Source organism: Scophthalmus maximus, chromosome 12 (genome assembly GCF_022379125.1).
Source record: "Scophthalmus maximus strain ysfricsl-2021 chromosome 12, ASM2237912v1, whole genome shotgun sequence".
Taxonomy (NCBI): domain Eukaryota; kingdom Metazoa; phylum Chordata; class Actinopteri; order Pleuronectiformes; family Scophthalmidae; genus Scophthalmus; species Scophthalmus maximus.
In genome coordinates, this window is record NC_061526.1 from 21,734,644 (window position 1) to 21,757,123 (window position 22,480).

At 49.2% G+C, this 22,480-nt stretch overlaps 1 protein-coding gene across 3 annotated transcripts in view; it reads left to right on the forward strand.

Moving 5' to 3' along the window:
• pawr (PRKC, apoptosis, WT1, regulator) overlaps positions 1-20,938 on the forward strand; it is a 44,456-nt gene extending 23,518 nt beyond the window's left edge. For 2 of the 3 annotated variants that reach the window (XM_047336320.1, XM_035621054.2), the window contains exons 3-7: positions 6,848-6,970; positions 11,208-11,242; positions 15,083-15,215; positions 16,650-16,884; positions 19,598-20,938. In XM_047336320.1, the coding sequence (XP_047192276.1) occupies positions 6,848-6,970; positions 11,208-11,242; positions 15,083-15,215; positions 16,650-16,859 (501 nt within the window). In that variant the 3' untranslated portion in view covers positions 16,860-16,884; positions 19,598-20,938. The remainder of the gene's footprint in view (positions 1-6,847; positions 6,971-11,207; positions 11,243-15,082; positions 15,216-16,649; positions 16,885-19,597) is intronic. The other variant, XM_035621061.2, reaches the window with a different exon arrangement.
• Positions 20,939-22,480: the final 1,542 nt, after the last annotated feature.

The following is a 22,480-nucleotide window of genomic DNA, read 5'->3' on the forward strand; positions in this document are numbered from 1 at the left end:
TTAACACTGGTCTGGCCCTTCATTAAGATAATAATATACACCATGTTATTATACTGTATGTGCTTAATGCAGCACTTAATAATTATAATTCCCACATTCAAATGCTAGTTTATAATATGCATGTCCCCAAAACTGAATTTGACTTATTTATGGACATGACATGTTTCTTTCTTTGAGCAGCGTTTAAAAGGTTGAGAAGAATTAAAAAGGAAACGCTCTTGCGATTCAATTTCAACTTTGAAAGTCGTGCCTCCGTCTTTCGCTCCGTCTCACACGCACACACACACACACACACACACACACACACACACACACACCAGAGCGAGCAAACAGCCGACTCGCTGATGGGGCTTGAACTACAGGCTCGAGCCACATGCAGACGCGAGGCCCAGCGGCGTGTTTATGAGGACGAGGTCTTGAGCAAATACACACAAAGGCAAAGACGTCCTGCGCAGGCAGACGGTGGAGTTTTCGGCCTGCAGTCCATTTCCCTGGAAGACCGTGTTTATACCTGGAGGAAGAACCCAATGGAAAACACAAAACAGACCTTGAGTCCGAATTTATGACCTGAAACTTCGGAATGTGGACTCTTTGCACGCTGGTACAGCAGGCAGACCTTATTTAGATCCTTTGACTTTGTAGGTTTTTTCTCTCCTCACATGTCGTGGATGCACACGCAAAAATCTTGATATCATGTTTACTAAAATCTGATCTAATTGTGGATAACGAGAGGCCTCTTAAGTCATTTGGAGAGAAAAAAACAGATTTGGCCTTTTCCCCTGCAGCTACGCAAACAAACAAACAATCTGCCGTGCACAGAGGCGACCGATCGCTGATGATTTATGAAAACTATAATTGCGCAATTTCTCCACGGCGCCGAATAATTTCACGGCGTTAAACGTGATCAGTCAAAGTCGTCCCATTAGCCATGTTTTTACCGCCGTGCACTTTTTGTTTGTGTTTGGCTCATTACCTGTTGCTCACCTGCGACTCCGCCTCCTGATTCTTTGAATGCTTCTCATTAAATCGCCCGCCGCTGGATTCCGGCTCTGACTGATAACGACTGCTTTGCACCCGAGCCAACGCGCTGCTGTGTGTCTCAGATCGATGCGCTGATTCGGGGGATTCATATTCAGCTCGGGTAAAGCTCAGACAGTGGCAGCGGTGTAGTTGCTTTTAACAGCTTGCTCACACACACACACACACACACACACACACACACACACACACACACACACACACACACACACACACACACACACACACACACACACACACACACACACACACACACACACACACACACACACACACACACACACACACACAGAGCGAGAGGTGGCCCAGCAGGAAGCTGCAGTAGAGTACAATTTAAAGCTGAAGAGGGAGGAGGGTTTTCCCCACTGGTCCCTAATACAAACTGCACTGTTGTTCATCCGTGTGCGGGGGCTCACGCGAGGCCACGTTCACGCTACGCGACTTTCAAAGTCGCCGTGTGATCGCTGTGCAGTTCACACGGCGCCACTTCCTGTCGTCCGATCGGGAAGTCCTGCGGTCGTCTGGGGAGTTCAAACGTCTGCAAGACTGACTGACAGTCAGGGGGGTCGCACACTACATGACCTTTCCCCAGGAGAAGCCCCCCGACTAGATTAGCTGGTCTCCGAGAAAAACCAAATTCCAGACGGATTGTGGTTGGTCAGCTGGGGGCTACTTGCCACTGGAGATGAGCGGCATTATTGAGGAACAAAGGAACCTAAACTTCCCCTGTTGGCATGTTTGGTGGGACTATAACTATTATTCAAGCCAATGACAATATTAATATGTGAAACTATTAAGAATTAGAGTCAGATTGTGCAGCAGTATCCTGCACGAATCCCTGATATTTTGACGGCGGCCTGCTGTGGTTTTTTTTGCAGAGTGTGTCATCTCTGAGCTGAGTGTTTTTTTAAGTGACGCCCCCCTGCAGCTTCAAATACTGTGCTGTCCTCTCAACCCCGACACACACTCACACACACACACACACACACACACACACACACACACACACACACACACACACGCACGCACACACACACTGAGAGCCAGGCTCTCTTTACAAGTCCGCTCAAAAACCGCCCGCTCCGCTCCAACCCGCTGTGGAAGCTATAGACCAGGGAACAAGTTTGGCAAACTCCGAACGAGCCGAGAGATGTTTCCCACAGATGTAGCGAGGCTCACGCGGGCCGTCGCACATCCGTGCCCGGCCCCGCTGAGCCCGTCTGGCCTGCCCCCTCGGGCCTCGGGCTCCATCCCAGACGCCCAGAGGAATGCTGATGCTGCTATCTCTGGGTCAACAACCAGAGCCAGACCCCTGTTGTTTGTTGACTGAAAGCCTTTTTTCTTCTTCCTTGCTTTCTACTGCAAACTCCCCTCCTCCACGTTAAGGGAACCCATTTTTGAGGTCCGTCCGGGTGCCGATGAAATGTCTCACTCGGAGTGAAAATGAGAGTCGAGCTGACTTTTAAGTGCAAGGCTGTCACTTGATAAACCCCCCCCCCCCCCCCGGGCATCGTGGCCAATACACGCTGTGATTCGTACGCCGTTACACTCCACTCCGTCCCCAAACAACCTGCAAAACCAACGCCGTTGTGCAACTTTCTTGGGGCATAAATCAAATTCTTTTACAAGGACAGTTACAACCGCACTGGGATCACAGACGTTTACTGGAATGTTGGTGAATCTTGACAGCGTACAGCTTTAGTGTTTGCTGATGTATACTTTAATGGCCTTTTTCTGTTTTTCTTCCTCTGCCTTCTGCGAATGTTGGTACATTGTAACGACAGGCCGGGCCGGTTGAATAAAGGTCGAGTGGAGTTGCTCAGGCTCACCAGTAGGTGACAGACAGTGGAAGGTTGACGGGATAAATTTCATATTTTTCTGGCCTCGGGTCCGTGAAGGTCCACTCACACATTTTGGAGTCTGTCAAATGGTTTCCCGCTCCCTGCTGATGTCGGGAACACCTCTCCCGGACCGAGCACTGACCTTGGCCGTTCCGAAGTGTCACGTCTCTCCGATCTCCGCCATGCCTGAGCGCGGCGCTGTGCCCCGTCTGTGCCGGCGGTGAACTGACTGAAGAGACAGTAGGTGTGAGCGTGTGTGCCTCAGCGTCCCCGTTCTCTCATGGATCACCTTAATGAAGTCACTGCGCTGCAGCGACCGGCAGGTGATTAATACACACAAGTCATTAAGCCGGCTTGTATGAGTGCGAGCCTCGGGCGGAGGTGACCTTTGCCTGTTTGGAGATAAATCTGAGGACTAAGTGGACTGGACACTGGCAGGATGACGAGGCACAGTTGTACAGTACGTTGGTGTTGGAATCGCTGAGAGGATGAAAGGTGACGAATCGAGCGACACTACGACAACAGGAAACCTGAAGGAGACTAAAATTGTGCTGCTGTTGATCGGAAGAGACGAGCATGAGTAACAAAGCATATTCCCCAAAATCCGGCAACTTAATTTAGACCCTGTTCCCTGCAGCGGAAAGTTCCTTCAAAAAGGTTCCTAGATCCTCTGGAATGTTTCTGCAAAGGTTCCTAGTTCCTGGGGAAAGTTCAAGCTTTGTAAATGCGTCTCAAATCTTTCAGAAATGACTCCTGCTGTCATGGATAATAGACGGTTTTGATTAATGGCTACATTCTGACCCATAATCCTACCGTAGATGTTTGCGTGGCTGCACCGGTGGGTGGTGTCGAGGCCACGGTGGCTGGTGGCTTCTGCTTCTTCTGCAGCTTCATCGAAAAAAAACAAAAACAAAGAAGGGCTTAGTCATTGTGGCTGGTTTAAATGAAATTATGATGTGCTTTGTGTGTTACGTAAGACTCACGTGTCTTATTTAAAGGCATTCGACATCTGCGAGTTTGGGAGGATTATTACCAAATCCACCCTTTTATTGCTGCCAAGGTTATGTTGTACAGTAGTGATGAAACGTCCCCAGGAACATCACGTCTTACGTAATACCTTGTTTTAGAAGTCGGTTATTAATTCACCTGTCTTTGCCAAATTGTCCCATTCGCATCATAAAGACCTGCGATATTCTTCCTGCGGCTGAACATTTGGATGAGACCGAGGTTTTGGCAGCTCATCACTTCTTTGACCTCCGTACACGCTGCAGGTTTACCGCCCCCACGCAAACGCAGGCTCCTCAGAGTTGACCGTCGGACAGCCTCACTTCGACAGAAGCCAAGAAAGATGTACGTGACGGCAGGGGGCCGCAGCTCATCGGATGCACTCGACTTTTCTGGCAGAGGACTTTGAGTCTGAGAGTTCCCAACCGCAACACTCCGCCGCCCCACATGTAGCTGGTTGGGCTCTGTACGTGCAGGTCGACGGACACGGGTCCTGACGCCGGAGCTGCCAGGGACACGCCGTTCGACATGTTTTAGATGAAGTAAACACTCTTTTGAGGGCCTGACACTCTGTAAACAGGAAGCAGAGGAGGATTCTGTTTTAATTCTCCTAGGACTTTGCTTGTGTCATCCTCACTTGAGATTAATGTCAGTGTCGTCATGTGAATTGGCTTTTGGCTGCATTTTCTTTTCTTTCAGACGTGCACTGAAGTCGGGACATTTTCACCAACTTCCCCGGAGGGTCGCGATGTGAAAAGGCTGCACGGTGGCGTAGTGGTTTCTGACTCACAGCAAGAAGGTTCTGGGTTCGAGTCCCGGTTCAAACCAACCAGGGCCTTTCTGTGTGGAGTTTGCATGTTCTCCCCGTGTGTGCGTGGGTTCTCTCCGGGTTCTCCGGCTTCCTCCCACAGTCCAGAGACATGCAGAATGGAGTTAGGTTCATTGGAGACTCTGAATTGTCCGTAGGTGTGAATGTGATAGTGAATGGTTGTCCGTCTCTGTATGTGGCCCTGTGATAGGCTGGAGACCTGTCCAGGGTGAACTCCGCCTCTCGCCCAATGTCAGCTGGGATTGGCTGCAGCCCCCCCGCGACCCTTAAATGGATAAAGCAGTAGCCGATGGATGGATGGATGGATGGATGTTCCGAGTGAGCGTCGTCGTCAACTCCTGCCTCCTGCATGTACAGAATGTTCTGCAAAACCCCTGGAAAACGTCCGGAAGCAATCCCGCAGACATTTTTCCAGAGTTCACGTCTGAAATAACAGCTCAAGTCGACACCATCAGTCAAAGCGTCGCTCGTTCATCCGTCCGCACATTTATCGGCGTTATTCCGTGGCCAAACAACATACGGGGCTCATTTTGATAATGGCAGGAGCAAAAAGGAACCTTATATGGCTGCACCGAGTTCCTCCTTTCCCTCCATTTCGTTGGAATAGAGGCGAGCACACACCGATTTGGAATACTACAGGGCAAAGTGGGGCTGCGTGAGCATCCAAAATAAACTTTCAGATTCCCAATTCCACATTTGAAGCAAGTCTGTGCATAGCCGAGGGGGTTAGTCACTGCACGATACACTCGGTGTATTAACACAGACGGACTTCTGTTTAATGTCATTTCTTTTTTTACATAACTCAAAACATCTTCCCTTTATTTTTCCCACATATTGCTTTGTCCAAATTCTGAAGTGGTGCCGTGTCAGATTGGCACACTCACACACTCGCACACGCACACAGACACGCGCACACACACACACACGCACGCACACACACACACACACGCACGCACACAGGGCTGCAGGGGGAAACATTTCATGTGCCAGAACAGAACAAACTGTGGAAATCAAAACCTCTCTCGCGTAAACGAAAAACAGCGACTTCGGGGCTTCTTGTTCCCGTTCTTCTCCTGCCACCCCGTATGTGCGTGGTGGAGATTGAGAAGTTACATTCAGCACTGAGGGAGGCGACAAGGAGTGTTCTCCCTGAGGACGACTGATAAACCGCCTGGCAGGAAAAGGCCGAAAAGAAACGGCCGCATTCCTCGTGAACCTGGCGGGGGCTATTTTTAGCGATAAAGGGCCTGTCGACTTTTGTTCGCCCTGTCGCGTGAAGCGGGAAAAGACTGGTCTGCATTGTGCCGCCCCCCCCCCCCCCCCCGATCTCTGTCTCTCGTCGCGACCCGACCATCCATCCTTAATGTCCGTCTCCGTCGGCTCTGTTTGCGCTGACGTCACACAAATAGGGAGGCTGGGACCGGGCACACATTTCACAGTGAAGCGAAGAATCCCAGAGGTCGGGAGGGGTTGTTTCCCCCCCCCCCCCAGGCGCAACGTGCAAGATCTACGCCTTGACAATTGAACGAGATCTCGCCGCCGCTTCTCCGTGTGTTTGCACACGTCTGACTGTCCCCAGGAGGTGAAAAGGCCCCCGGAGCAGGCGCCATCCTGTGGCCTCGCCGGACTCCCGTCGGGTGCGCGTGGGTTCCTGGTTGTTTGAGCTGCGGCTCCTCGGGGAATTCCCGGAAGGGAACGTGATCGCGTCTTAAGAGCATTAAGAGGTCAACGTTGCTGTTGTTGTGGTGGGAGTGACCTCGCCTGTCACCGTGCGGCTGTCGGTGGGGGGGGACCGACGCGACAGAGGCCCTCTTGGGTTTTTCTGTGTATATGAAAATAAAAAATCTGAACAAGGGATTTGAGCACAGCAAGGTTGATTTTCTCTGTCGTGTTTTAGGTTGACTATGAGCCTCCAGCAGTGTTTTACTGGATTCCATGTGTAGGATCAAACAAGGAAATCGTCGTCTGTGTCGATTGGTGAAACAGGATTTCTGCGTTTTTGCACGTGTGGTAAAACCATGAACTGTAGCCGCCTCCTTTCTCCTGTGCATGTGAACATATAGCGACAGCTGTAGCTGCGCCCCGAAAGCCGATCTAACGATTCCTCTCTTTCTTCCACGTCTTCTTCCCTCAGAGCCTGGACGAGCTGGACGACGACGACGCAGGGGAGAAGGACCGCAGGGAGGAGGAGCTGGTGCAGGCCAACACCTTCCAGAACGAGGCCATGGCTGCCGACGCTGCCGCGGACCACTTGATGGTGAGAGGCGACAGCAGCGAGATCCGTTAGTTTAGATCTGATGAAACTGCCTTCCCGCCCCACGGCGTCCGGGGAGTCGTGCCTGTGTTTTCCCGGTCTATATATCGCCTGTCACATATGCGGATGTTTGATATCCAACACGTCACCCGAGCAGAGCGGCCCTGCCGCCAAGCAGAGGCACTGTTGCCCAGGGAGACGCCGGGAGGAGAGCCGAGTGTCTTTGCGTTTCATCATCACTGGGAAAATGAGTTAAAAGCCGGAGACGACACTTAAATACTGTTAAAGCGACTCGACCATGTGGAACCGTACAAGTCTCCAGGTTAAAGTTCCGGTGATGTAACGTCGACGGCATCTCCCCGCGCGTCAAACATCTTTGGATTGTGAAAAGAAGCATAGACGGAGCAATCCAAACACATAATCAAAGGATACACCGATAACGATCATTGGCCGTTACTAGAGTCGCGACGCGGCGTCATCGTCCCATCACACATCACTCAGCCGCGTGCAGCTCAGGTCCCGGAAGCGAAGAGCTCCGTCCATCAACCTCCGGCGCTGGGATCTGTTCTGTGTTTCAAGGTGTCTGCGTCTCAACACTGTGAAACCGGAGACTGTTCATGTCTGCGCAATGAGCCCCGGCGAGTATCGCCGTGTTTACTTAATAAAGAGCGAAGCCACTCGAGAGATGCGGCTGCTGTTTCTCAGAGTAAGTCCTGGAGTTTTGGTTTTTATTTCTTCTGCAGACGATAAATCAATTAGCGGAAATGAAACCCAGACTGGAATGAGAGAGACTCTGAATTTCTTTTATTTTGGATGAGACGTTCGTATCGTGTGTATAATATCAAACTCTCTTCCAAAAAACACGCACAGTCAATTTTCAATAAGAAAATAATCCGGCCGATATGAAAACGCGAGGGAAACAGAATAAATATGAGTCCAAATGGCTGCGTTGCTGACAGCTAACGTGGGATGTAGCTCAGACTCGTGTTCCAGTCGGGTTTTTGTGCATCAGTGGGCTTATTGTGTTCTGGGTTTTGAATACGTTCGCTTACACGAGAGAGCGAAGGCTTGTGTGTGAAGCATGGACACAAACACGGCGCCAACAGGAAGATCGCGACGGCACCTGCGGAGATGTGCCCCAGAGGGGCAGGAGGAAAGAAAGTCTCTGTGAAGATGCCCCGGTGATTTGAAACAGAACCCGTCCATTCATGCCGGCTGGTTCCATTCTTACATGTCGATACGCAGGACACCATCAGGGTGGATCCAGTGGGGTCGGGGGATTTACGACGGAGCCGTCATCTGTACAGACGGAGCATCCCGAAAATGTGCTCTTCGTCTCGGGGCCACATTTATCACAGGGGGGGGGGGGGTGGTTGCCGTATGATTTGGAGCTTTCATAGATACTTCTTCTTCTCAGTGTCTCTTCCTTAGACATAATGGGAACTCCAGAGCGGATCTCGGACGAAGCGAAGCGTTTCATCAGATCTTTCTGGCGACGTCTGGGGATACATGTAAACCTGTTTGATATGTATGCCGTCTTTATGCATATCTCATGTGTGCATGTGACGGGGACGCGCGTACCCGACACGTGTGGGCCCGTCGCCGGGCCGCTCGGCGTACACGTGGCCCTTTTTGCTCCAGACTCTCGCCTCCCTCAGGAAACCTGTTCCGGTGATCCAGAGGCACACGGAACATTCCTCGCGATCGTCTGCTTTCAATTCTGTTCACCTCTGTCTGTCTCTCTCTCTCTGTCTCACCTGGAGAACACACGCACACACACACACACACACACTGCCGACATTCTCCATCAAGCGCTTTTTAAAAACAGGCCTCATTTGCATTTTTTAATTTGCACCTCTCCGTCCTGGTGCGGAGCAGGGAAAATGTTCACCCAGCCATCGCACCACGCGGCGATTCTTTTTGTCTCTTTCAGTTTGTCGCCCGGAAACAATGTCGGGTCACGTTCGCACCTCGTCGTGATCCCGATGACACGAACACGCCAGTATTTAACTTTGACAGGATACTGTAGTCATTAATAACAGTTATTAAAATGAAGCAGCTTGGATTCGTTTCTGCATGGGAGCGCGGAAAGTCCATTTAATTTTGACCTCCGTTCCTCTCGCGGCTCGGACGAGCTCGGTGAGCTCCGCGTCTTAATCAGAATGCCGCGTGAGACAACCGCAGACAAACAGCTCCTCCTCAGCAACAGGGCCGCGAGGTGCACGTAGTGGGTTGTTGCCGGGGCAAACGCGTCGGGAAAATAGATTTGCGGCGACAAGCAAAGAGGGGAAAAAACAAATGCGGCAAAATACTGGGGACTAGTTTCCGCTGCCTCGTGTCTCCGACCCGCCTGCGTCTCCTAAAGGCCAGTCGTGCAATCTCATTTGAAGAGCACCTCCGCGCTCCCTCTTGAATGTTGCCGAAACGCCTCCGGTACAATTAGGAGCTTTATCTGCTTTGTACAGGGAAACGGAGGAAATGCCAAAGATCGTCCGCTCGTGGACTACGACGCTTTCATGCCGTAGAGACATTTTTCTCAAGTGCTGTGAATGTCCATGCAGGACATTTGAATGCCGTTTGCTCTCCCATATTCAAAGTGACTCGGAAAAGGTACCGGAACACACACACACACACACACACACAGAAAGGCACAGAAAGGCACAGAAAGGCACATTTGCTGGTAAAGTGTTTTGTTTTGTCGTGTATTCTCTGCAGCGGGGGCTCATGGGAGCTGTCAGTGTGCAGCTCAAGCATGATGAATAAAGTTGTGTGCAGTGAAGTGGTCGCACATTCATTTCACTTACCGTTCATATATATATATATATATATATATATATATATATATATATATATATCCCAGACGGGAGGTGCACACTGAACCCGTTAGTTCTAACCATTTTTTGTCATTCTTGCTTCTTCTGCTTCCCCTCCGCATATCGTAGAAGTCCAAACGATGAGTGGCGCGGCCTCACCACATCCGCCGATCGCCTCCACCGTACCTCATATTGTTGTTTTGACCCCCAGAGAATAACCAATCCACTCCGCCGACCCTCGTCCTGCCACCCCGACACCTCGGCATATGAAACTCGGGGTCATGCCGGATCCAGCCATATAGATTTATCAGCGCAAACGTGGAAGCAATAATTATATTTTCCACATCGCCAGGTGCCCATTGGTCAGTCGTACGTTCAAAGAATCCTGTTGGTTTATTCAATTTACACTAGACTGTGAACGCGATAGGGTAAACGCACATTTACATATAGACAGCATTTTTTTTAACGCCGCGAGTGTTCGGCAGCGCCGTCTATCTGCCTTCGACCAGATTGCAGATGAGACAGTTTATGGAGAAAGATTGAACTAAATCTGTCTCTTAAAGAGTGCTGCTACGAAGTATCCCACGAAATATCGCCATCGACTTCCTTTCGAACCCACGCGTGGCTTGAACCAGACCTTATGCACCGGTGAGGATCCGCTGCCGCTGCGTCACCCCACCGATCTCTCACTGCCGACCGTCTCGGTGAATCTATCCAGGGACGGACGCCGGTCAGGATTTTCATCCGCAGGTCAATGGACGCCGCGGCGGTGAGACGCGAGACGCTGGTGCATGCCAAGAGACGGGCGCCGGTTGTTTCCCTCCATCCGCCAAACCCCGAGCTCCGACTGATGGAACCGTAGCGGGGCCGAGGCTCCTCAATCAAACCCGGGGCCCCTTCAGTGCACACCACCTTAGGAGAGAGGAGATTCGAATTCGTCTCACACGCGCCTCATTCCCCCCCCCCCTGATGGGAAGCGCCACTTTACCGTAGGTGATGTTTTTTTGGGGGGAGGGGGGAAAGCTGTGCTCGTCTAAACAACCTTCGGATCATACAATAATGGGGAAAGAAGATAAACGTGCGCGTCCGTGTTGCGAAAAAAAACAAGATTGCCTTTCTCAACTCGGGGCAACGTGGGCCTGCTGCAGAACCATTAAATGCAACAAAGCATCTCGTCTATATATCAGCTCAGCGGCTGCGATTCACTGAGGTTCATACGCGACCTCCAGGCTCCTTCCTGTAAATCGCTGCTCCTGATGAATGTCTCTCATGCGGCCGATGGAATTCCGTGCGCGCGAACACAACGGATGATGCCTAAAGCCCGCCTGCGATAGGTTTTAAGAGGTGGCGCTTTGAAATTGAAGGCTGGCGTTGTTTTTTTCTGTCTGATTCCTCCTCATCCGTCCCTCTCTCTCTTCTCTTCCCAGGACACCCCGAGATGCGGGAGCGGCCGACACAAGAGGTGAGACTCAGTTCATCGGCCGCGGCGTCACTAGTTATACGGACGGAGGCCCGGATGAGAAACGGCAGCTCGTCACGAGAGGAGGTCTCTCTCCCTGACGCGGTCCGAGGGCCTTTTCTCCTGCTGCGTCGCCCTTGATTGTTATGTATTCATATGCATCTCTTTTCATGCCTTCATGGCTCGGGCAGGATGACGGGCGGCGACTGGGTCGGAACCGGGCGCCGTCTGGGTACCGCGCGCCCTTTGTCGAGACTATCGCTCCGCTGCAGTTAGCATGCGGAGGTTGTTGAAAGCAAATCATTCGCTTTGAAAGCTTTGAAGTCTGACGATTACTTTGGTTTAATAGGATTTTTGAAAAAAAATCAAAAAACGAACTTGTCATTTAATCGACCAAGAGAGAAATGTAATCTACCGCAAACACATTTTGGTCTAGTTCGAGGTTTTATCCGGAATCCGACTGGGTGTAAGAAATGAAAGCTGTTAAATAAATGAAAACAGCATCGCTGTCGCTCTGAAGTCCCAAAACAGGTTTGACATTTGATAAGGGACTTTGAAATTCCAAAACTTGCAGAAAGATCAATGTTTTGGAGGAAAAACTGTTTTGTTTTTTGTTTTTTTAAACCACAATAAGTAAAAACAGTCATTGTATTATTTCCCTTGTATATGTCTGAATCACTGGGTGATGACGAGACAAGAAAACCATTCAACCTATTGAATCAACTCTCAAAATGCCGCCTGCAACACCACACGTCCTCCGAGTGTGTGTGTGTGTGTGTGTGTGTGTGTGTGTGTGTGTGTGTGTGTGTGTGTGTGTGTGTGTGTGTGTGTGTGTGTGTGTGTGTGTGTGTGTGTGTGTGTGTGTGTCCGTCCAACCCATCGTTTATTTATTTTCCACCGAACGGAGAAGCTGCAGGCCAACGCCGGCAGCCGAGTTCTCACCTGCTGACATCCAATCTGGCCCCGTGTAATCGCGGCCGTCGCTCTCGTCGGCCGGACCCCGGCTCCGCTTGACGGATCCCCTGCCAGGGGGGGGCCGGGCAGCACAAGATGGCCGGGAGGAGCAACTCGACACTTAGGGATGAAAATCAGCGGGACACCTTTCTGTCGCCTCATCTTTCTCTCTCTCTGGATTCAAACCGGGCCCCTCGTGTGTCACACCAGATTCCAGTCAGATATCTAGCATTTTAATATGGCGTCGCTTTGGGATGACTGAGCATGAACCACAGGACTTAGCTCTGACATCACACAGGTTGTTTATCTCAAGGCACAGAGGAGCAGACTTCCCGTCTCGCCCTCCCACTCCTCGGTTTGTCGACTTCTAATTGCAGCACTTGTCAGTCATTGTGATGAGCGGCCCACTTGTACCTGGCATGTGTAACGGCAGCGCTCTGGAAGCTTTAAAAACAAAAGTAATCAAACGCTGGTATTTTGGTCTTTATGGCTGATGTTCTGTTTGTCTCCCAAAAGTTTCCTCTTTTGCTTATTGATATTGAACGTGTCATACGTCTAAAATCGACACCTTTCCTCTGGGTGTGAAGCCGAGAAGCAGAACGGTTCTCCAGATCCGAGAAGCAGAACGGTTCTCCAGATTCAAGAAGCAGAACGGTTCTCCAGATCCACAGATCCATATATTGCGATGTCAGGATTCTGCTGTGACTTATTCCACAACGACACTTGAGTTTGTGATCGACGATGTTGTACCTGTGGTTGCTGCTGCTGCTGTCGTTGGCTTCCTCCTTCCCTCCTGCTGAGGCCCCTAAGAGCGTGTGATTGGCTCAGCCTGTCCCTCCCCCACGCCTCCCCCCCACAGGGCGCTAATGGGCCGCGGCGTGATATTTAGTATTGAGGCCGCTGATGTTTAGACTCTGGCTCCATCACCTGCTGAGCTCCCCCGTGTGTGTGTGTGTGTGTGTGTGTGTGTGTGTGTGTGTGTGTGTGTGTGTGTGTGTGTGTGTGTGTGTGTGTGTGTGTGTGTGTGTGTGTGTGTGTGTGTGTGTGTGTGTGTGTGTGTGTGTGTGTGTGTGTGTGCAACAATGGATGTATCTCTCAAAACAAGATTGCATGCACGGATGGAGTTGCAGTGTGTGTGTGTGTGTGTGTGTGTGTGTGTGTGTGTGTGTGTGTTCTTGTGTGTGCGTTCATGCCGATAAAGGAAGAGTAGCCTTGAAGAGCCACATTGAGAGAGACGAATGAAACGGTGTAGGCGAAGCACCAAGGAGAGTGTTTCACGGATGTCCTCTCGATCGCTGTTGGTCTCTGTGAGAATCAGAGAAAATAAGCTGCTGGTTGTTTAAATGTCAACGCACAGAAAAATACTGCGTCTCTCCTTTTGTGAGAAACGACTGGATGGAGATAAATAGATAAAACTCAGAGAGAGGTGATGATTACATCGTAGAGATCATGTCTGTCTCACGTTGTTATTCCTCCATCAAATCATTTAAAGTTAAAGCTAGTTAGAGTTGAACGAAAAAGCACATTTGGTTATGTTTTATATATTCGGTACTTGGAAATCTGTCGCCGAATAAACACAATAAATTTAGCAGCCACGTCACCCAGGACTTCCATAACTTAAACTAAATTAATATCCCAGGTACAATGTAGGAAACATCCTACTTCATTGGCACATATCCGAATAATGTCTGGACCCGATTTTCCAGACAACCGGAAATTTTAAACCGGAGCTCTCTTTATTATTCAATTATCAAATTCAGTAGATTCACCAGGAAAGACCTTCCCTCCCGTCTGGTGATGTAATCAGTGTGTCCGAGTCTCCTGGTGTCCAGGACGCGTTGAGCCCGGGGACCGGCACGTTACTTCTGCACAGTTTCCTGTGTTTATATATTCACATTGCCCACGAAACTGCCGCTCCAGTCGGGAGCTAGACGTTCTCCGTCTAATAATGGGAACGTCACATTTGGCAGATTCTGAATAAAAAGGAGTGCAGATGGCACAAAGGAGTTATATCTGTCCTTTGTCTTTGCCAGCAGCTTTCCTGTCTGCAGGAAAACTGCTGACAGCCTCAGTGCAGCCTCCCCAACAATGCATTCCCAGGGACAGTCTGTTCTTACCGGGGAGAGGGGGAGTACGGGGGGGGGGTACACAGAGCCAGAAACTGCTTCCAAGCTCCCACGTCAATAATTGTTGAAATAAGATCAGTAAGAAAACAAATTGCTCATGAATATTCCTGCTCCGGCCGCCTCAGCGGCGAGGACGTGAGCAGGAGTCAGGGCGGAAAACCTTCAGAAACCTCTTAACAACACTGGCACACAAGTTGCCATTCTTCAGCGCGCTTGAATTTAACGTATTATGCAAGTAGTTTTGTTTTTTTCTTCTCTCGATTGCAGCCGAAGCTGCGAACCACTCCCGGCCCCCCGTTTCTCCATTGACGGAATGAAAGCGGGGAGGGGCGTTAATAATGCAGGCCTAATTGAAAGGGCGAGCGCGCACCGACCATATTCCCACCTGCTCTTTTGATGATGGATGTGTCATCCCATTGAAGTCTAATAATGTGGGCCCGTGATTCATAACTTCAAACGGCCTCAGAGCGAAACGCTCAACACTTTGAATAGTGGAAAAATGAAAAAAAAACACACCACATAAATGTCACGGCCAACATTTCGTGTGATGAATTTGAATTTTCTCCTCGAGTTTGTTCCAGTTGTACGAGGTGTAAAAAGTAAGTGTGTGTGTGTGTGTGTGTGTGTGTGTGTGTGTGTGTGTGTGTGTGTGTGTGTGTGTGTGTGTGTGTGTGTGTGTGTGTGTGTGTGTGTGTGTGTGTGTGTGTGTGTGTGTGTGTGTGTGTGTGTGTGTGTGTGTGTGTGTGTTTCTTTTGCCCAACAGCTCTGCGGGAGCAGGGTCTGAGGAGGAGGCCGGCGGGAACAGCCGGCAGCGGCACAACCGCCACGCCAGAGACGGGGGAGGAGCGGCCGCGGCTCAGGGGAGTCTGGAGAAGAGGATGGAGGAGCTGGAGAGGGTACGTCCGCAAACACAAGACCGTTTGCCGCGCGCCTGACAGGAAGGGTGCAGCACTTTGGGGGAGCAACTTTGACGAGGAGTTTACGATTCGGTTGTCGCGGGCAGGAGCTCGTACTCCTCCGCCGCGTTGACCTGAGCGTGAACTGTTCCATCCTCCCTCAGATTTCTTAAATGTCCTTTTGAGAGACGGCCTCCGTCTGGGGCACTTTGCTCCGATGAGTTTCTGCTGTCGTTCCTTTGAGTGGCAGCTCGAGGTCTGATCCTCCGACTCCGGCACTGCGGCTCAGCGCAGACGCGGAAAAGAAAAGAGATAGAGCGAGAGAGAGAGAGAGAGAGAGAGAGACATGACCTTTTCCTCCCTCGCCGCTGCGAACAGACTCTCTACCTCTGTAGGAACTCCACTCAGAATAAAGATTTTGAAGTGAGTAGGCGAGAGCTGCTGTGACTTCAGTGAGAGTTGGGGTCACAGGACCCTTAAACACATTTCTGCACACTGACTGATTGACTTTGACGCAGAGACGGGATGTGTGTGACAGCACGCACATCACGTACATCTCTGATGGTCCAGGCTGCAATTTCAGGTCTTTACAAAAAAAAGAAAGGAAGAAAACAGCCCTCACAGTACAGTATGTTGTCCACACACAAAGATCATCCAGCAGAAACCGAGTATGGAAAGAGAGTCATGGAGCCTGCGAACGGAGGTTTAACTTGTTGACATCAATCAACAGAAATACATAAAAGAACTATATTGTTCTAATTTAAAATATAAAACTACATACTAAAGCGAATGCTTTTCATCAAGTCTTTAAAGACTTGTTGTTTTAGGAGGTAAAGTCATGTGCTGTAAATGAAGTCTTCTCTGTCAAGCTGCAGTTTCACAGATTAAAATATCAATCATCTGTTAAGTTAATCTTTCTGTAGTATTTTGTCTGCACAGCAGTTAAAGGAAACTTGGCAGTTTTTCACTTCCCTTCCGCGTGGGCCAGTTGATTTCCCCTTTGACATCTCAAGTACAATCTGCCTGTGTCCGTGATCTGATTCTCCCAGACGCTCTCCCCGCGTCCCATGGCCGCAGGTGAGCGCTTTGAATAGAGAAATCGGCGAGTTTCGTCCTCCCCCTCACGACAATCAGTCTGGTGCGACATCGTCCGCGGCAACGCGGACGAGAAGACCAGATACTTGAACGCCCGTTGCCCCGGGCGACAGCCGACTCCTCCTGAGTCACCGAACACCAAATGCATTTAACCTTCCTGCAAGTTAACTATCGAGGGCTTTTTTCTTTCCTTTCGGGCATCAACGCTCCGGCGCAAAGTGTTTGAGATCCATCTGTCATAAGCCTCATGTTAATACAAGGCGGTTTCTAGTCTTTCAGTCTTGTATTCTGGTGTGTGTGTGTGTGTGTGTGTGTGTGTGTGTGTGTGTGTTGATGTAGGAGTTGTCCAGGGAGCGTCAGGAGAACGGCCGCTTGGTGAAGGCCCAGCAGGACAAGGACGACCTCATCGGGAAGCTGAAGGAGGAGATCGACTTGCTGAACAGAGTGAGTCCGCCCGGCCGGCGTGGACGCTCCGCTCTGATGTCTGACATTCCTCGAGTCGCTGCTTTGTGTTTTCTCTCTGGCGTGGGCGGCTTGTGCGTGTTGTAAATCATCATGTGGCATTTCAGCGGAGGTGTGTGTACAACAGCTACAATCATTTTTCCTCTCGCAGTCCATTAGGATTTGAACGTCAACGCGTCTATTTTTGCATTCACACACGTTAGAAGATATATATATATATATATATATATATATATATATATATATATATATACACACATACCTCACAGGCACAGTTTGCATTTTAAACACTAAAACATAAACTCACCGGTGGTTTGGTGACATTTGAGCCTCAAAAGTTAGAAGGTGGCATTTATGTCTTATTGATTTACTCACCGCCCCCCAAAAAAACAAATGTGCCGCCTGGTGGATAAGAACATGATTGTGAGTCTCGAGAAAATTGAGAAAGATTATTATTTTGAGTTTGAGTCGGCTTAAATTTGAGGGTATTTTCAGTCGCGGTCCTGTCATGATTCTCGTCTCGGAGGGTTTTGGAAAAGTCGTTTTGTGGGAGAATAAAGCATAAAAACCAGGAGATCGATAAGAAGTAAATTGTGCAGCGGGCGGCTGAGAAGCACCACAGCTTTAAACACACTCTCTCTCTCTCTCCGCATCTCCGCGAGGTGGAATTTCCCCCCTCATGAACTGCAGTCTGTGCTCAGCCCCCCAAAAAATCCCTCCAATTAAAAACTTTCAAAGTCAATTTTAACACCATCACTCACCATGAAACACAACATGATCGGCAAATTACAAGCCCGTGCGGTGATGTCAAGATTTTCTGTCAGCCTCCATTTTAGTCGACTGGCTTCATTTCACAGTTGGGTTTCCATACCCCCCCCCAACAAACACACAGACACACACACGCACACACACACACGCACACACACACACGCGCAAAAAGTGTTTTTAATTTCACTGTTTGTTGATTACAGATTGATCTTGATTATTAAATTGATCAACTGTCAGGCCAAATTTTTCAGGTTAAACTCTTCATCCGTGATTTGATACGAGGCGGCGAGCAGGTTTCCGTCCTCACACCGTGGTCAGGGCTCAGAGGTCAGGGCGGCACTCCGGTTAGCTGATGTCTCTTTTATATTCAACAGCTGTAGCGAAAAACCACCTCTGAACCCTTCCCCTCCTCTTCACCCGGGACCTGTCAACAATCCCTACACAGCATCGCCGCCGCCGCCGCCGCCTGCGTTTTTCTGGGTCACCGATGTTGGAGGTGAAATACATCTCTGAAGGGAAAGAGACGGATCAGAAACGAGTGTGACGTCCGGAATATTCAGAGCAAAACAGATCTCAGCTCTTCTCGTCTGCAGAGCCAATGGAGCTCTGCCAACAGTGCCGTGTTTACAAATTCAGCAACAAGTCCAATTAATGTTGCTCGCTTATTATCTGGACACTTTTGTCACCATGACAACGGGCCATCAGCGAACAAAAGAGGGTCCGACATTGCACGAGGCATCGTGCCGATAGCATCGCGTGCACAGGAAGCTGGTCTCCGTGTACAGTGAAGGACGGTGGATGTGTTGATATCCATCAGAGAGGTCCCTGAGAGAGGCTCCCTGCCGCAAGGCCTGATGGGAAGGCAGCAGATAACGGCCGATCCAGTCCGAGGAGGATTGAAGCCGCTGTAGAAGTTTATTTGGGAGAGGAAGAGGAGATAAAGCTCGACTGCCGGAGCTGCAGCTTCCTCTTGATGTCTGAAGAGAGAGATGTTGTCTTGTGCAGAGGTCGGGTCACACTGTACATCCTGAGGAGATCTTCACTGCTTTACAACTATTTACACCTACAGCAGATACGGAGCAACATTAGGTTGAAAGACTTGTCTCTGGCAACACGGCAACTTTGAGACCAATGTTCAATTTTTAGGGCCCGACTGATTTATCATCCGAAAGGAGCCTTTCACAGAAATATCGGTATCTGCGCTTATGTTCGCCGATATGAAATCTTTTATTTTACAAATTAAAAAATTGCCAAAAATAATATTAGATCTAGTATTTAATTTCCCTATTCAAGTTCTATATCTTGGGTTGTGTCTGTGTTTTGTTTTTATTTTGTTATGTATGGTAAAGCTTATGGGTTAAACTGTAAAATATCTACATCTTAGGAATTATTTTCCTAATATTTAATATACTATAAATACATGTATACATATCGATAAAATACATTTTATGCCTAATTACTCCCAGTATCTGGCTGGTTCTCTGTAGCTTCACCCCTGGCAGCGACCCCCTTTCACGCGATCACATTGTTTTCACATTATTATAAAAAAAAAAACACGAAGCCAATCAGTCGTTTTCTTTATCTCTTCCTCTGCAGCAAAAAGAAACTCGTGACCTCCTCCTCGGTTTGACTTTCCTCGCGGTGCGATGAGGTTTTATTCCCAACATTAATACGACCATGACCAGTGATGGGGCGGGGGGTCAGGGGAGGGGGCACTTTGATGTGACAGCGCTGCGGCAACTCGGAGCTTCTCTCATTTGTAACTAATCGAAGCTGTTAATGTCTAATTTGTTGCTATTAAAGCCGCTCGGCTGCAGGGGGGGAAAGTCCGTCTGATACTCCCCAACCTGACAAGGCCCCTTCAGAAGGAATATTCACGTGGTTACATTTGCCCAGAAATGTAACCAATTTGTGTGTGTGTGTGTGTGTGTGTGTGTGTGTGTGTGTGTGTGTGTGTGTGTGTGTGTGTGTGTGTGTGTGTGTGTGTGTGTGTGTGTGTGTGTGTGTGTGTGTGTGTGTGTGTGTGTGTGTGTGTGTGTGTGTGTCTGTCTTCGCAGGACCTGGACGACATTGAAGACGAGAACGAGCAACTCAAACAGGAGAACAAGACTCTGCTGAAGGTGGTGGGTCAGCTGACGAGGTAGAACCGCTCCGCACGGCCCCCGGAGACCCCGACACTCCCACTTACCCGGCGTCCTCCGGTTCCACCCCTCTGCCCCGGGTCAGGTCGTCCCATCGTGGCCTTTTTTTTTATCTGTTTGATTCTGTCTCTGTAGAGGTGAGACTGTAACGTAGTCGCCGTCCTCGGAGCCTCTCGTCGTGAGAGCTGGGGGAACTCCAACGTGCTCCCGTCCTGACGGCCCTGCGGGAGTTGTCTCGTCATCGTATACATATTTAATGTAAATTGTATTGTATATAGGCCATTTAGATCTATTCCATTATTTTTGATTTTTTTTTTGTTGATAAGGTCTTAAAGAGCAGAAGTGATGAATGTATGTGCTGCACAAACGAGTGCACACCCAGTTTTTAAAATAATTTTTTTTTAGACATTTCCATGAGCAGACACACTGGTAAATTTAAAAAGTACCGTCTCTTGGACCAAATTCACTAATAATTACTGCGACAGTACCATCAGCTAAAGTGGACTTAGCGCCTTGCGATGGATGTGAGATTTTTATATTCTTCCAATCAATTCTGAAAAAAAAAAAAAATGAGTAAAACTTCATCATAATCACCGGCACCAGATTTCTCAACAATCTCCAAACCTGAATGAAGAAAAAATAAAAATACAATTTCATTTCTGTTCAGTTTAAATGATAAAGTTGGCACAATCGAGACTTTATATAAACTATATGCTTTTCGCCTTTTTAATGTTAGCTTGTGAGTATCATACCTGTCAGTGATGAGATATTCTAGTATATATACACAGTATGTGGATTCTTTGAAAAAAAAAAAAGAAGAAAAAAACATTTTGCTCTTGTTTACAAATTATGGTCTTTTGCGATATCTGATAGTTAGCTGCTCTGTTTATGGCATCTGAGATGTGTGGAGTGAGCTAGAGTGCATCTTTTTTCGTACGAAAACCAAATGAAGCGAAGGAACGTACTATTAGGAACATGCATCTCTTTCGTTTCACTCAAGGGAAACAGGTTTTTGGCTGGTTCGTTCTTCAATTTCCGGCCGGGAGCCGATCGCTGAGCTCCTGCAAATAAATAATCCGTAGGTTGTTTCTATTTAGACGATCGACAGATCGATCGACTCTGCTTCCGCTCGCACACTCGCATATTTTTGTTCCGCCGACACAACATCGCAGACCCCATCATCTCCTTCCCCCTGCTACATTATGCATGTACAGAAGATTAAGTCATTTAATAAAAGTTTGATTATCTCTCTCCTCAGTCGACTCGCTTGTGTTCATTAAGACTAATTTGATGTGATGATACCGTGCCACTGAGTCAGTAATGCAATGTGACGGCGGCGGGGGGCTCAGTTCCTCCGCCTGGGTCTCATCACATACACTCACACGATGATTCAACATGCCAATCACCAGCCTGGCTGCAACTGGGGCATGAAAACTCCGTTCACCGAACAGAACCTCCTCCACACCGACTGAAACGCATCAATCCCCCCCCCCCCCTCACCTCGTGACGGAGCGAGAAGCGATATTGCGACTAATGTCGACTAAATTTCCGTATAATGGCCCCGTGCAGCCCGAGGCCCTCGCCGTAATCCCCCATTAGCATTTTTATGGAAAGTTGCGGGGTTCGTCGTTTGAAATATAGTCGGGAGAGGGGCGACGGCAATTCACACCTGCCTCCTGCTGGAGGTCAGACAATATGAGAATCCTCTCTCTCTCTCTCAGAAGCGTCGCTCTGTAAATTATAGGTTTGGCTGCAGGTGAACGTGGTTCGCCCGCGACAATATCACAGTTTTTTGTCTGAAATCGTTCCAGACGAGATGAGATGTTGTCTCCTGTGTGTGGGAAAAAAGTATCAAACATGGTGTTATGTGGCGGAATCATCATTTTAACAGACATACTGTCCTGGAGGTTGACACCCGGAAAGAGGATTAACAATTACCCGAGCAGTTTCCTTAAAATGTTTATTGAATCTAGTATTGGAGACGAAAATAAAAGTTCATCTCAGAGGCTTTTCTTTCTTCCTCACTACTCCTAAGTAGTACTAGTATTTTCTGCTCTCGATTTTACAACATTTTGCCACATAATGACGTCCATTTTGTCCAATCCGGTGTGTGTGTGTACACACCCTGTACACACACACACCGGATCCACAAGCACATTAGATCCTGAGAGGCCGCTCGTCCGGACAGAGACGAGAGAGCAGGGGCCTTATCTTGTTCTCGAGGATAAAAACGGGGGCCACATTTCATTATCGGCCGGTTTCATGCTCTCGGGTTCTCCGGCCAATCTGCCCCATCTCCAGGGTCTGTGGTGCGAGGGGAAGCACTCATCCGCTCGGAGGTCGGCCGGGGTCAGAGCGAGAGCAGGCTGGATGGACGTCGTGATACTGGACATATTTGTGCAATTTCCTCTCGCTTTGTGCTTTTGGTCGACTTTATCGCCGCGGCCCAATTTTCGCAGGCACCGGCCTGAAAATGACTCGTGCACCTTTCATACCTCGCTATCTCCAAACTAAGTGATATCTAGAGGTGACGCTCCAAGGTCAGTATTCAAATTGAGCTGAGGCGGAAAAAATATTGCGTGCAGACCTTCTCGCCATTACCCAATGTCGCGCTGTCCTCCACAATCTCCCGCCGTCTCTGTCACGCCGGTGACATCGGCGCCATGTCGGGGCAGGAAAGCTGGAATAACAAGACTTCAGCCGCCTCCCGTGCTCTTCCCTCAACACCCCCGGACCGCACGCGGTGCTGCCCTTTGTCGAAATGTCCTGCAAAAGTCAACGGGACACGAACAGCTCACA